General features: G+C 43.4%; 1 protein-coding gene across 2 annotated transcripts in view; it reads left to right on the top strand.

Moving 5' to 3' along the window:
• Nucleotides 1-15,060, top strand: part of LOC119464420 (isobutyryl-CoA dehydrogenase, mitochondrial-like) — a 70,764-nt gene that overhangs the window by 49,335 nt on the left and 6,369 nt on the right. Inside the window, exons 8-11 of one of the 2 annotated variants that reach the window (XM_037725380.2) lie at nucleotides 704-856; nucleotides 5,835-5,937; nucleotides 10,702-10,765; nucleotides 13,297-14,053. In XM_037725380.2, the coding sequence (XP_037581308.1) occupies nucleotides 704-856; nucleotides 5,835-5,937; nucleotides 10,702-10,754 (309 nt within the window). In that variant the 3' untranslated portion in view covers nucleotides 10,755-10,765; nucleotides 13,297-14,053. Of the gene's footprint in view, nucleotides 1-703; nucleotides 857-5,834; nucleotides 5,938-10,701; nucleotides 10,766-13,296; nucleotides 14,054-15,060 lie in introns of those variants that run through there. The other variant, XM_037725379.2, reaches the window with a different exon arrangement.

The following is a 15,060-nucleotide window of genomic DNA, read 5'->3' as shown; positions in this document are numbered from 1 at the left end:
TCCCTCTCTGATCCTCCTCCACACATGTATCTCCTTCTCCATTCTTCACTCTCCTCCTCCTCCTCACTTGGTTACCCTCTACCTGTTAATGTTAGATTGCCACCCACCTACCACGAAAACCCATGGAAGTAGTTAAATAAAGCTGTTGCTTTAATGTCTTTCGGCGTACTCAGCATATAAGTTCGGAATATGGTCTGACAAGTCTTCTGGGGTGGATGCAGTCTCAATAATGCGCAGAAAAGTGTGGCAGACTGAAGCTGCAGGGGCACATTGATCGTGTGGTACTGAGCCGGAATAAAAAATTATTTGGTGCTTTGCCGTGTGTACCCACTCTCTAGGGTGCAGTAGTAACAGAATGTGGCTGATTCAGGCAGTGAGTGCACACCAAAGTGAGGCCAGGCATGCAGTCGTTACTCTTCCTTTCTCACACTGTGAAGCTTCCAGTTTGTACTGGTCTTGCTCGTGCTTTTCCGCTGTCTTTATTTCTCATGTTTGTAGGCAGAACAAAAGATGTGCATGATGTCACAATTTCTTGACTTTTTCACAGAAAAAAGAAGAATGCATGGAATTTGTGCCCAGCTTTGCCAAGCATCAGTTACACAGATCTTTATTTCAAGCTTAAATTTCACACATCAACTGGCTCTTCTCGTTTGTGACTAAATCAACTAAGTCAGCTGGAAGTTTGCGTTTTTGCTTGTTTCAGAACAACCAGTTCAACTTGGCAACGATGGCTACTGGGCTGCAGACATCACGTCTGATTGTGAGACGTGCAGCGCAGTCCATAGATGACAACACTCCAGACAAGATGACGTTGTGTGCCATGGCCAAGCTTCATGCCACGGAAGTTGGTTTTAAGGTTGTCTTTCATTTTCTGATTCCATTGTTTGGGGTTACTGTGGCGACTAAGAAGAAACTAGAACGTACTTATAGAGACAGATTTCATAGTATTTTCGTTGATTACATTTTTTTTTTTTCACATTTCTACACTGCAGAAGTTTGAAGTTTTAATAAACTTCCGGCTTCTTTTTGCCAGTCCCAGTTAAGCATGGCCTACACAAACCACCTATTTGTTTCATGTGCACAGGTTAAACGGTGAAGCTGTGCAGTAGGCACTGATTGAGTAAAGGCTGCTCTCATTTCCGAAGAAACTAGCCCATGGTTGTACTCAGGAAAATGCATAGCCAGGTGAACATTTATTTATTCATTTATTGTACCTCAAAGGCCCCAGAGATGGGGTGTTACATGAGGGATGGGCTTAGTTTAACAAAACAGTGATTCGAGAGCAGCCTTGAAGTAATGTGCATCGGAGTGGTGCGTGACGTCGGCAGACAGACCGTTCCAGTTCCTTGTGGTTTTCACAAAAAATGATAGTAGATGGGAGGTAGTCTGCGCCGGGGGAGGATACACGCTTTTCTGTGGTTAATGCGGCTGGACTGACGATGAGCTGGTAATAGCTGAAATCTGGAGTGGTGAATGATAGGATTTGTGAAAAAGACACAGTCGAGAAATATGACGTCGTGATTCTAGATTAGTAAGACCGGCACGGGTTTTGAGTTCAGACACGCTTGCATGATAATAATATTCAGAGTAAATAAACCAGGCTGCACGGTTTTGAACTGATTCAAGTGTATTAGATAGGTTATGTTGATGAGGATCCCAGACAGAGCATGCATATTCTAACTTAGGGCAGACATATGTCACATAAGCTAATAATTTTAGTGATGGGGGAGCAAGTCTTAGGTTCCGGTGGAGAAAACCGAGGGTTAGATTCGCAGCATTGGCTATGTTAATGACATGATGTGACCAAGTTAGGGTAGTTGAAAAGGTTATGCCGAGGTATTTATATGAGTCAACGGATGATATTTCGGAGCCGTATATGATGTATTTCCTTGATTGGTGATGCTGTCTGTGATGGAAAGAAACTAGTGAGGTTTTTTTAGTATTTAAAGACATCAACCATTCGTTACACCATAATTCAATGCGTTTTAGGTCATTTTATAGCAAATCCACATCTGAAGTGTTAGTTATGCGTCGATAAACTACACAATCGTCTGTGAACAATAGAATATTCAGCGGTTCAATCGCTGAATCGCAGCGGTTCAATATTCAATCGAACATGCAGTGGTTGTTCCAGAAGATTTCACTGCTAGTGTGCTGTCGTGTTAATATTAGTTTCCGAATTAGTATCTCTCATATATGCCGCCTCTTGAAGTTGTAACCTGATACACACGGTAACCCACATCATTCTAGTAAATGTATGTTTCAGCTTACTTACGTCTGGCAGCTTGTGAGGGGAGAGGGCATCGCCAAGTTGCCACGCCACCCTCGCATCTGCACGTTCCTTGTCGCTGCAAACTCTTGCCTGTGTTCTAACTGCGCATCGGTAAGGCCAAATCAAAACGCACCAAGCATCTCAATGCTCTCGCTTGCCTGTGAGGAGTTCATGATTTGAAGGACCCCTCAGTGGCATTCAATTGAACATTAATGCTTTCACATTCACAACTCATAAGAAGTGCTTAGGTGTCCTCGGATGTTTTTCATCAGTAACATCTGAGAAAAACAGCTGAAATGGAGGACGAAACACACTGGAGACATGATTTGAACTAAGCTTTAATTTGGAAATAAATGCAGTATACATAAACTCCCCTGCAAAGTCCCAAGGAGGCTTGAAGCTAAATATTTTGACAGATTTTGATGAACTAAACTGGTAGTATGTGTTTGCACGTACAGCTCACGAACTAACTCAAAAGTACATTCTTAACCTTATAATCATCTCGAATCTGCGACTCCCATAGTATTTCGGTCATCTAAAACACTTACCTAAACAGAAAAAGAGTTCTATCATTTAGCAAATACATTCCTTTCTAATGCTTGCTGGGCAACCTACAAACCCGGTTCTCATTAAAATGGCTACAAATAATTTATCTAGCATGCTACCTCAAATAACAAAACAAATTTAACAAAGTTTTGAGAAATAATTAATCCTTTAGATGAGAATTCTACGACTATGTAAGATTCATCTGGAGATCAACTCATTTGTTAGTCAGTTCATGCAAACATGCAATATTTAACTACATAATGCATACCTATATAAATACTTATCAATGCTTTCAGTGATTGTAGAAGTACCTGGAATTAACAAATTAATAGATGCATTGCCATATAATTTACCCTCCACTCACACAATCGATTGTGACTGGCCACCAAGGAGTGACCCGCGACTAGTAATGTTGACACCACCAAGCCCGACTGAGTGCGAAGTGCAATTCGGCCATCCCAGAGAGTCTTGTTCTCAGCGAGAACTTTAGCATTTACTGCATGGTAAACGACTGCCGCCGAGTGGTGATCATGACGACTATTGGTCCCGTCTGCTTACGTCCACCAAGTGAGCTGTCAAACGAAAATGGCGGCAAGAAAAAATGAGGGCAAACATCGTCCAAGCAGTTCTCCAACTTCCCGCGCGGTGTTGCCACCTACCATTCTGCTTTAACCGCAGAATACATCAATTAATATACAGCAAATGGTAGAAATTAGTTTTGGCGCTCGTGCTAATGACTCCTGAAGGACACTTTTTTTTTTCTTTTTGAAAACTCTAGCTAACTTGCCTAATTATGTTTACAGGTTGTTATATTATTGGGCTGTGTGTGCAAAACGAGCAGTATCAGCGAGATACGAGATGGGAGAGGCTTAGTCACTATTACTGCCGTAGGGGCTTCACGGCACAACGTGCATTGCCGGGAAACTGCATTAAGAGAAAACCTTGCGTTTAATCCGCACCTCTACTTTACCACTGAAATTTTAGAATTCTTGCTGCGGGTTATACGCGCAAAAATACGGTACTTCAAGGTGGTGAGTGTGGCTAGTTGGTTAAAGTTTATGTTGAACATATCACTGGAACACAGACAAAATTTTATAGACAGCGCTTCACTTTAATGCTGTCTTTCACCATGCGCTCTCCTGTCTGTTTTATTGCGATAGCAATTATATGGACACTTCAACCGGATTTCTGCCATCGTCGTCACCGTCGCCGTCAGGTTCCCTATAGATAAAATATTCGCTGTGCGCCGTATGCCCGAGCGGAAGCGTGCGGGGACGCGCGCTATCACGGAGAGCGAACGCACTCAATCTCCCACGCGCAAGCAAGGAAGCGGGAAGCCAGCGCCGGAGGGAGCTGGGGGGAGGGGGGGGGGCGCACTTCTACTCTGCCAGCAACCGCGCTCATCGCTCGCTCGCACCGTCGCTTATCTCCACACGGCTCTGACCTTTATGCGCCGTGCATTCGCCGCTCAGTTTCCGTTGAAACGATAGACCGCACGTACCTTCGCCCGTTGCTGCGGCGTATGCGCTTGCTGCCAGCGTTTTGACAGTCGTTGTCTGCAGTCATTCAGTGTGATCTATTCATGTTTGTTTGTGCGCGCTCACACCACGCTTGTTTAATCAGTTAGTAATAGTCTGGCCACATTTTCCAACACACGCTACACATGCAATGCTGCCCGGGTCGGCAGTGCAGCGCTACATGTGTGTCCCTTTGCACGCGCTGCCCACGGGAAGCGCTTCTCATCAACACCACCGTTTCACAGGCGCCTTCTCGTGGTCATCGAGTCTCTCTTCATGTCGGTCTACTTACGGCGCAGCACACCTGCTTACTTAATCAGGTCATGTTTACTACAATTCATATTGCTACCAAAGCCGCTCACCTTACTTCGTATGGCATTGCTGTGTTGCTATCGCATTCATTGCTTCGCCCTGAGGGCGAAACTGTGACATTTTTTCTGTAAAATTTTGTCTGTCTTCCGGTGCACTTCAAGATCTGTTAAACATGATTACTTCACTTGAATTAGTACAAAGTAATTCTGTTGGTTTTTATCCTTCCAAACTATAATTGAACTGCTATTATAACTACGATGAAAGCTAACCTAGCGCTTGTTCCACTAGCTACTTGTCGCAATGTTGCTAGTCATTTGCTGTTTCATATTCATTGTACCACACTTCACGACGACCTCATTCTGTAGCTGCAGTACATTTCAAACTGTGTTGGTCACCGTAATGAGACAAGAATTGATTCATGCTATACCAAGTTTTCCTTTCAGTCCTTCACGCCCCATGCCTCCCCAGTTGTGGCCATGATCAAAAACAATATTTGTCCTGAAATGTTAGCTAGCATAGTATAATCTGGAGGATTTTTATGCTTTTGCCACAATCCACTGTACTTGTTCCTATTTTAATGCTTTCTAACCACTACCTATAACATGCCATACGGCACTAATGGTAGAATAAGTAAATTAATAAATAAACATAAGCAAATTCTTGGACTGCATAATATGCCTAGTTTCAGATATCAAAACAGAGCACAAGTTCACAGGAAGATAGAGATGAAGTGGATAACAGGGGTCGAGCCTGGAATGACGGAGGCTCCAGCAACATTCCTTGTTCTACCACAGTTATTCCCTAGTTTCAGACAATTTAGCTATATAGCAGCCTCCGTGCGAAATTTTATATTCGAAATACGAGTGGATGCATCACAAAAAGCTTGCAAAAATAGACGCTTCTGATACTGAAACTTAAAGATATATATATATGCATATAAGAAATGTAGACAACTAACAGCCCCATGGCTTTGCCAAGATAGCTTCTCTAGTATAATAAGTATAATTGGTTATAATAAGTATAACCAATAGTATAATTGGTTATAATAAGTATTTATAACCAATTTACCCAAAGTGAAGTTTCATTGCAGTAGGCCTTTAATCTGGCACTTTGGTGACACATCGTTTGAGAAAACTGTGTAGACCGACATGAACTACCTACCCCAACTGAGCCTGGTCTGTTTTCAGATCACCAACCAGGCCCTCCAGATGATGGGTGGTTATGGCTTCATCAAGGAGTACCCCATCCAGCAGTATCTGAGGGACCTAAGGGCCCACTTAATTATTGAAGGTATGGCTGTGTACATTTGTAGTACTAAAGTTGAACACCTTTATAATGAAGTGCTTGAGGCCTCCGAAATCATTCGTCACAGTAGAACCTTGTTTATACGATCCTGTTACATACAATTTCCCGGCACCAACGTTCAGCACATCGCCAAATTGTGATCGTATGATACGTTTTCCGGCCACTAGATCCCACATAAACAAGGAAAGGTGTTAGGCATGCGTGATCGAGAACAGTAGCCGCCTGCCGCAGCAGCTTGCCCCCAATACTTGCCCGCCTGTCTCTTGTCAAAAAGCCGGTGCGCTGTCCGTTTCCTATTCTGGTACCTCCCCAGTGTTACATGCTGCATTCACAGCTATTGCTGCCAACCTTATCGTGATAAGCATCTCCACCTATCTATTTCACAGCGCGTGGGGCATAGGGCCGTTGGAAGCATACTACACGCTTTTGAGAGGCGATAACCCAAATGCGCTGTCGTTTCCTGCCACAGGCGGCCCAAAGTAGTGAGCTTGTTTCGCTCTGGCGGCATTGTATTCCAGTGTCGCCCACTAGCTCGATTTCATTTCTGTTTCCCGTCGCTGTATTAAAACACTACGCAATAGGAAACCAACGGAGTGCTTCTCGGGTCACTCGGACCCCACCAGCGAGAAGCGCGTCTCGTGCCGCAACAATTTGCACCAAGCGGGCACGTCAAAGTTTCCCACCAAAATGCCCTGCTCGATGAAGCTGCTGACCCAGGTCAAATTCGAGGAGCGCAAACATAAACTTGCTAAAGCTGCAAAAACGGCAATGCGCGTCTCGGGCTGCTCAGGCCCCTCCAGCTCAGAATGCGTCAGCAACTCCTCCTACTGCAACGATTCGTGCAACACTTCGCATTACGTAGATGTCAACTGCAGTTGAGTCTGCCAAATTCTTTAGTGACCGCAGATTGTACATTTTCCCGGTTAGTACATTCTTTCTCGCTTGTTTTTTTCAAAACGTATGAACAAGGAGGTCACTTCGTTGTAAAGGTTGTGCACCGTACAGGTCACAATAGAACTGAAACAGAATTATTCCTTCATTATTTAGGTAATTTCGTTGTTGTAGAGGCATTCATTGTTCAGGTGCTCAACTATATATAGACAGCAATGGCATGTCTTGTTGTTTGGTTCTGTCTCACAAATCACAGAACCTCAAGTACAGAGGTCAACACACTTGTCTAGAACACACTCCTGAGCGACATTACTAGACTAGGTTCAGTTGTTGAACTCTCCGTAGGTGCCGTATACCCCCCTGCCCTGATTTGCCGCCAGACGGCAGGAGTGCCGCAGGTAGCTCTACACGGGCGCAGCTCTGCATTGGGGAAGGCGCTCAGGTCCTCCAACTTCGGAATTTACAAACACAACAAGTGTTTTCATCGAAACCTTTTTTAATGTTTGTATAGCCTTGTATACACTTTCGTATTTTCTCACTTCTTTTTCTTTATCTCTTCCACAGCCACCTCATGCTTTCTTTTCCTTTTCGTATCTTTTTCTTCTTCTCCCTTTTTCTGTCTTGGATCATGACGTACAAAGTGAAAGAAACATAAGCATGGTGATGTCATCATCAATTATGACAATATATTGAAGGAAGCCGAGCAATTCTATACGGAACTGCATGCACAGTACTTAGAGCAGCCGTGTTAAGAACATAGTGAAAGGACGTAGTGCAACTAGCGATGAGGTTAGAAGGACTTTGCAAGACATGTCCAGGGGAAAAGTGGTAGATGTCTCATGCATGGCTTGTCATTCATGTCATAATGTACATGACATGTGATGACATTTATGTCATGTCCTCCATGTTAGGTCACGCATGCATGTCACTCATATCCTGATATATATAGAATTGAAGAAACGACCATGACACTACAATCTCATTTATACCATTTATTTCATTACATAATTTATGTCGTATGTTTTTTATTAGCCAATATCATAAGAAGACAACAAAAATGACACCAAAGACATCATAGGGGAAACTATCTGCAGTTCTTAAGTGAATAAAATAAATGATAAATTAATGGAAATGAAAGGGGATGAAAAAGATACGGTGCACACGACAGCCCGCACCAGCGCAAAGCACAAGCTCAGTTGTTGGCAGATGAGAAGCTGCACTCCCCACCCTCCCTCCCGCGCTGCCTTCCCGCTTTCCTCCTTTCGCGTAGGAGATGGAGTGGCCAGTTTTCCTTGCGCCCGGTTGCAAGATACGCATTTGGTGCCGCAGCACAGCGTCGCCCCCCCCCCCCTCCCTCCCATACCCCCACGGCCTTTCGCGCGACGGAAGTCACGTTTGCTCTCCGCCGTGCGTTCGCTCTCCGTGATAGCGCGTGCCCCCCGCGCGCTTTCACTCGCATATACAGCGCTCAGCGACGATTTTATCGCTCGACTTTATACCGAACCTCACGGTGACGGCGACGGCAGAAATCCACTTGAAGTGTCCATATAATTGCTATCGCAGTAAAAACAACTTGGTCGCAGGTGGGATACAGACCCACGCCTTTCCATTTTGTGTGCGATGCTCTTACCACTTGAACTACCACAGCGCCATTTTCCCATCCACTTTCTGGAATATTTATGCTTGTCTACTTGAGCTAGCCCTGGGAGGGTTAGCCAGCGCCATCACTCATGGCCTTGGAGGCGGATCCTTTCTGCCACAACCGTCACGTCTATGTGAAATTTTTAGGGTGGTCATTAAACCCACACATGCTACCTGAAGGCATCAAAGCTACCGGATTCGAGCCCCTAGTTATGTAATTAATGAGAAGACAGGAAATCAAGGGGGGCCCAATTTTATTAGTGAGATCATAAGAAGCCAACAAACAATGACACCAAGGACAGCATAAGGGAAATTATCTGTAGTTTTTCATTGAATTAAATAAATTATAAATAAATGGAAATGAAAGTGGATGAAAAAACAGCTGTCCGCAGATGGGATACGAACCCACGTCTTTGCATTACGCGTGCAATGCTCTTACCAATTGGCATTACATAAACACACACACACACACATACACACTTCTAAACTCTCCCATCGCTTGACCATGTGACTGGCTTCCCTTACTTCACACACTTTTTTCCACTTTGACACTTCTAATGATTGAGATTAAAAGATTAATGATTAAAAGATTGAAGACCCTAGAGTAGGTGAGGAAGTTAATATGCAGAAGACAGAGGTAATGTTCAATAGCCTGGCAAGAGAATGAGAATTTGTGATTGGCAGTGATCAGCCCCTAGAATCTATACAAGAGTATGTTAATCAGGCCAGCTACTCACAGGGGACCCTAATCATGATAAGGAAATCTACAGAAGAATAAAAATGCATTGGAGTTTATACGGCAGGCAATAGAGTCATGACCAGCAGTTTACTGCTATCCTTGAAACGGAAACTCTACAATCATTTCCTTCTATCGGTTCTGACCTACTATGGTGCAAGGAGGTTAACAAGGAAGCTTGAGAAGAAGTTAATTAAGGGGTGATGGAACAAAAAATGACAGGTGTGATGTTAAATGACAAACGAGTGTAGTTGATAGGCTAGTTAGTTAATTGACATTAAGATGAAGAAATAGAGTTGGACTGGCCATACAATGCGTAGGGCAGGCTGCCGGTTTTCTGTGAAGAGTTAAAGAATGGGTCTCGAGAGAAGAGAAGCACAGTTGACGATGACAGCGAATTAGGTGGCTGTGATAAAACTAGGAAATTTCCTATTTCCATTTGCCTCATTATTTCTATATTTCAAGTAAACATAACAAAAACATTCCCCTATGCTTTCTCTGCTTCATTGCCTGTTTCTTTGTATGGATATGGATAACAACAAACAACTCTCTCTCATTGCTTAGCCAGGGCCTCAAATTTGGCAGTCTTGGGGCCATGAGGGTTTATTGCGCAGTCGCCTGCTCGTAAGATTACTCACTACATGATGGTTAAAAAGATGCTCTACATCCACCATCTTGGAGATGAGCAGCTCAGCTAGCACTGCCAGGGCTAATCTAGTACACATATACCCAAGAAAGTGGCCAGAGGGATGGCACCGCAGTGACTTATATTGCTAAAGCATTGCATGCGTAAGGAGGAGGATGAGAATTAGGTCTCCACCTGTGGCAAGTTATCTTTTTTCCCACTTTCATTTGCCTTTACCTCTTTAAGAGAACACAATTGTTTTTCTTTGCGTCTGTGTTTTCATGTACATCCTCGTTGTAGGCTGGTTTAAGCCATGTGGGCTGATTTCGGAAGAACTTGTTCATGGTCTTTTAGTTGGTACTTGCTATGAGACATAATTACTGCTAAAAGGATGTTTGTCCTTTGATAGGAGGTGATTGTTTTCCTTTGTGTCTGTGTTTTCATGTACATCCTTTTAATTACAATTAATTCTCGCACCAAATACCAACTAGGCCAAAATATTCTGAAACCAGCCTATATGAGCACTGCATGTTGACCAACAAAGTAGTGCCAGTGCATGCATTTCTGTCCTGTGTAGTCAAAAAATAAATTGCTACACAAGACCTGTAAACCTGAGATTTTTAAGCTTTGAGGCGTGCCAATAGGACTTTGTTCCTCATAATTTCTTCTTGTAACTGCAGCGCGCACACGAGAAACGAGGACAAAAAGTGAATGCGAGTCAGCGCTTGTCTGTCACTTTCACTTTTTGTCCTCGTTTCTCGTGTGCGCGCTGCAGTTACAAGATGAATAGATACCAACTCGCCCAACTTTCAGTACTATTGCAACTCATAATTTCTGTTTTACCTTTTCTGCTCAGGAACCAATGAAGTAATGAAGATGGTGATATCAAGGGATATATTGCAAGGCTGAATACACTCAGTGTAAGTAAATTTCTGGAAGGCTAATGTTGTGGCCTGCATCATGTGTTCCTTGGTAGGAACACATGATGCAGGCCACGTGATGATGCTCATGAACACATGAACACTGGGTAGCAGCTTGGTGTATGGTCTCACTGTATTTCACATCTATAGACAATAGTCACAAAACATTTAATGTTGTCAGTCATAGATGTGACAGCGAGAGCTCCACTGAATCCATCTGTGCGTGCAATCTGTAGATGCTTATAAGAACAACCTGTGTGATAATGCAAGAGGGGATTATAAGCCAGTCGTCTTCATCATTGCCCATAGATCGAGACATCACAAAGTCTACTGCGGTTGCCTATAAATGTAATCATAGAGGCTCTCATAAAGTCAGTCATAAAGGCTAGATGGCCTTGCGGGTAATGCTACATGTAGTCTCTAGGCGGGAATAATCAAATGTTGATCATAGTGAGTGGGGCTTGTAGTTTATCACATTTTGTGTTGTTTGCTACTGGCTGTGGCTCACTCGAGAGTAGCAGTAGAAGACATATTACCGTCAAGAAGAACGTTGTATAAGCAGATGGGAGGCAGAAGGCATTGCATTTTTGAAGAGTGAAAACTGCTATCTCAAACTTAGTGGGCTTAGTGACCTGGAAAAACTTGGAAATGTCAGGGAAAATGAGTAAACTGCCAAAGTTGCAGATTCATGCCGGTCGTTTACCCTGCAGAGCTTTTAGACACCTTGTAGCACCCAATGTCAGCTTTTCTGCTTGCCTAGCCGACAGCAGTATGCGCCGAGTCTCAATAAGTTTACCTACATGATTACAGAGCACACATGTAAAGAAAAAGACAGAGAAACAAATTGTGCAGGAACCATCAACGATGGTTGCCAATGTAAGCAAATAGCTCAAATGAGCAAGTGATCAAGAACAAGAGAGACGGCAAGAGAACGGACATTTTCCTCACAGAGACCAACCATCGACCACCGGCCAACCATGAGAACAGCCGAAAAAGCCAAAGAAGGCTACAGTGGAACCTCGTTAATACAATCTTCGCCAGAACCAGAAAATAAAACGTATCATCCAAAAATTGTATCATCCAAAGCAAGCCCCAAAACTTAAGAAAAGATGCTTACTTGGTGACAAACTCACTAGCAAAGCTTCCTGTGGCATAGAGTGATACTGCTCCGCATAACACGTGTGTTATGAGCAGCATCACTCGACATCACACGAACCGCAGCCTTTATTGAGCAACTTTAAAATAGCTCGTCAGTTCTTGCTGAAATTTTTTATTTTTTTTTTCAAAGTCCATGAACAAGTTCTTTTGAAAGTTAAAAAACGAAGCCACCGTTTCCTCACTCAACTCCTCAAGCTTGCCGATGACGATGTTCAGTGCTGAAACCGGCAAACCAAGTTCGCTTGCCAGATTCACATGCTTCTACTTTGGGTCTTCTTCGAACTTGCAGATGATATTGAGTTTTTTTTTTAAAGTCAGTGCCTTGTGTTTTCTTGACATAGCCACGGAGGTCACGCCACCACAAGGCCAAGAATTCCAAAACAAAGGAAACACCGAGAGCAGTGTGACACAACGAGCGATACGACTGGCGGACAAGAGCAGGGCGCTTCGTTCAGCCAAGTGACCGCATTATTATCTCGCCTGAAAAGCCAACCAAAACAAGCGCGAGCGAAAGTTGACGCAAGCAGACGATACTACGAGTGCGAAAATAGCGGTCAAGTGAGTCCGCATGACACCAGCTTCCTGCGTGTACGTCACTAAAGGGGCGGCTCTCATAGGTCTGCTTCGCTCGCGGCTCGTTTGCCGCCGAGGCGCGCGGCATTTTAAATCGGTCTAGGACCGATCCCTCCTATGGCACAAAAAACCTGCGTCGCGGCAAGCTTTTGTGGCGCGTGTTTTGCTACCTCCGGCACGCAGCACGCATTCTTCCACTAGCGTGGCCAGCTCTTAACACGTTGTTCGTGGGTCGTTGGAATGTAATTTAATCTAGTACACTTGAATATAACGTTACGAGTTTCAGAAATACAAGTTTACATGAAACCACATGAAAATACATTGCATACAGTTGGGCGGGGGGTGAAAAGAAAAATGTATAACCCCAAAAAACGTATTACGCAGAATCGTATCAACGAGTTTCCACTGTATTCACTTTATAAGCTGATGTGCTACCTTTAAGCTTCTTGCTGAATTGGCACAGTACGACCATGGCATTGTACTGTGCCATGGCAATGCGTGTCTTGGGCCGCTTGGGCCCCATCAGCTTGGCCTGCAATTGCGTCACGTGCTGCAACGATTCGTGCAATGCTATCCTAATTGTAGTCAAGTCTGCCCAATTTGTAATTTGTTTTTATACTGTAGTACATTTATTTCCTTGTGTTTTCTTTTCCCAATACGTGTGAACGAGGTTCTATGGCAGTTGAGGAACAAGCAGGTAAGAAAAAAGTAAGATGGTGTTCTTCACTGTAGGAGAATGCTGCTGTCACAGTAAATGAAGCTGAAGGAATGCTGAAGCCTTGTGTAATTTTCTTTTGTAGCACCGTTCCCGACCACTTTGTACGCTGCTGAGCCATGGTGCCATGGATGCTAAGGATTGAAGGAAAAGGGCCATTAGCCAATGCAGTGCTGTCAGTGACATGCATTACACGCATACCTGCCAACTCTCAAAATTTTCATAAAATTTATAAAGTTGAACTTGTTTTACGATTTCATGAATGTTGCATCAAGATTTTCAAAAAATAGGTTCAGTTCTCAGAAATGTTTTAGAGGGGTCAACGAATGGGGCGGCGCCAGATGACAAAAAAGAAAATGTAAACGAGAAAGAAATTGTGATAGCATCTGTGTCCCCCTTTTATGGCAGCACAAGCCATAGCTTACTAGAAGTTCCTGAAACAGGTAAAATCGGCTACAAGGTTGCTGAAAAAAATCACTGATCAAAAAGTTGTTTTGCTTGTCATTCTAACAGTAAATCATCACGTGAGGTATAGACGGAGGAGGGGAAGACACATCGCTCTGTCATCCTGTGTTTGCGATATACCTCACATTATGCAATACCAACTAGCCCATCAGTCTGGTGTTCTTTTGGTAAAAACATCGTTATAAAGTGCATATCTATCCCATTATAGGTCAGGGCAAACTTTAACAAAATTCTTGCTTTCTTGCATAAATCTTTTACACTCTGATGCATCAGTGTCGAATAAGGGGTGTCGTTTGACTCACACTCTTGTCTCGGCGACAATACACCTTCGTTGGACGCAGAATTTGGTGGTGAGGATGAATAAATCATTTTTTCACATCAGTTTATTGATGCTAAGAAAGCCAAGAGTGCCGTGCTGATTGAGGGAACAGGTGTGAACTTGTTGAAACCATTGCACATAGCAACTAACACTCTGTCTATGCTTGCCTGATATTTCCTTATGAGTTGAAGAGGTGTGGACAAGATATTCATGAAGGGGTAGTTGAAGGGGAGTGTTGTAGGTGGTGGTGTGCTTGAAGTGTGACATTGAGCAGTCAGTTGCGTGTTGCAGTGCACTTGACTCAGCTAGGGTCGCCATGAGTCTGTTGCTTCATGAAAAGATATCATGCTGAAGTGCAAGACTGAGCAAATGGCTAATGCACTTATATGTTTCCTGCTTCTGGTGTCAGCTGCAATTTCTCCCCAAGTTTCATTTTTTCTTGATTGCCCAATTTATGGGGCATTGTAAGAAAAATTGTGTTGAAAAATCAATTGCTGTTTTATGTTTTTTAGTCAGCGAACTTTCACTGTGAAAGTTGGGGAATGTTGAAAAAGACATTTGATAGACACCCCACAAATAATTAGGGCCTACTTTACCATTAATGCATACATATCTAGACCTCTGGTTGACACTTGAAAGGCCTGTAATTGTCTCCTCCTTATGAGTTTCTGTGATTTAGTGACTGATAAACTGTTATACCTTTCCTGACAAATTTCACCTTCAAGTTAAGGCTAAGCGTAAACATCACTAACCTGTAATTTCTATACTGTACCATACCTAATGCTTCTATGTTGTGCACAATGTTGAGATGGGATTGCCACATAGTGTGTATATTTCTATTTTTTCTTCTCTATTTGCACTTCACCATGCCCTCTTCTTGCTATGGTGCATATTTTTAGAGCCAATGCCGCAATATTCTATTGCCTGCTAGCCTCTATTTGCACTTCACCATGCCCTCTTCTTGCTATGGTGCATATTTTTAGAGCCAATGCCGCAATATTCTATTGCCTGCTAGCCTCTATTTGCACTTCACCATGCCCTCTTCTTGCTATGGTGCATATTTTT

Source organism: Dermacentor silvarum, chromosome 9 (genome assembly GCF_013339745.2).
Source record: "Dermacentor silvarum isolate Dsil-2018 chromosome 9, BIME_Dsil_1.4, whole genome shotgun sequence".
Classification (NCBI taxonomy): domain Eukaryota; kingdom Metazoa; phylum Arthropoda; class Arachnida; order Ixodida; family Ixodidae; genus Dermacentor; species Dermacentor silvarum.
The sequence above is the reverse complement of the archived record's forward strand: the minus strand, read 5'-3'. Positions and strand labels throughout refer to the sequence as shown.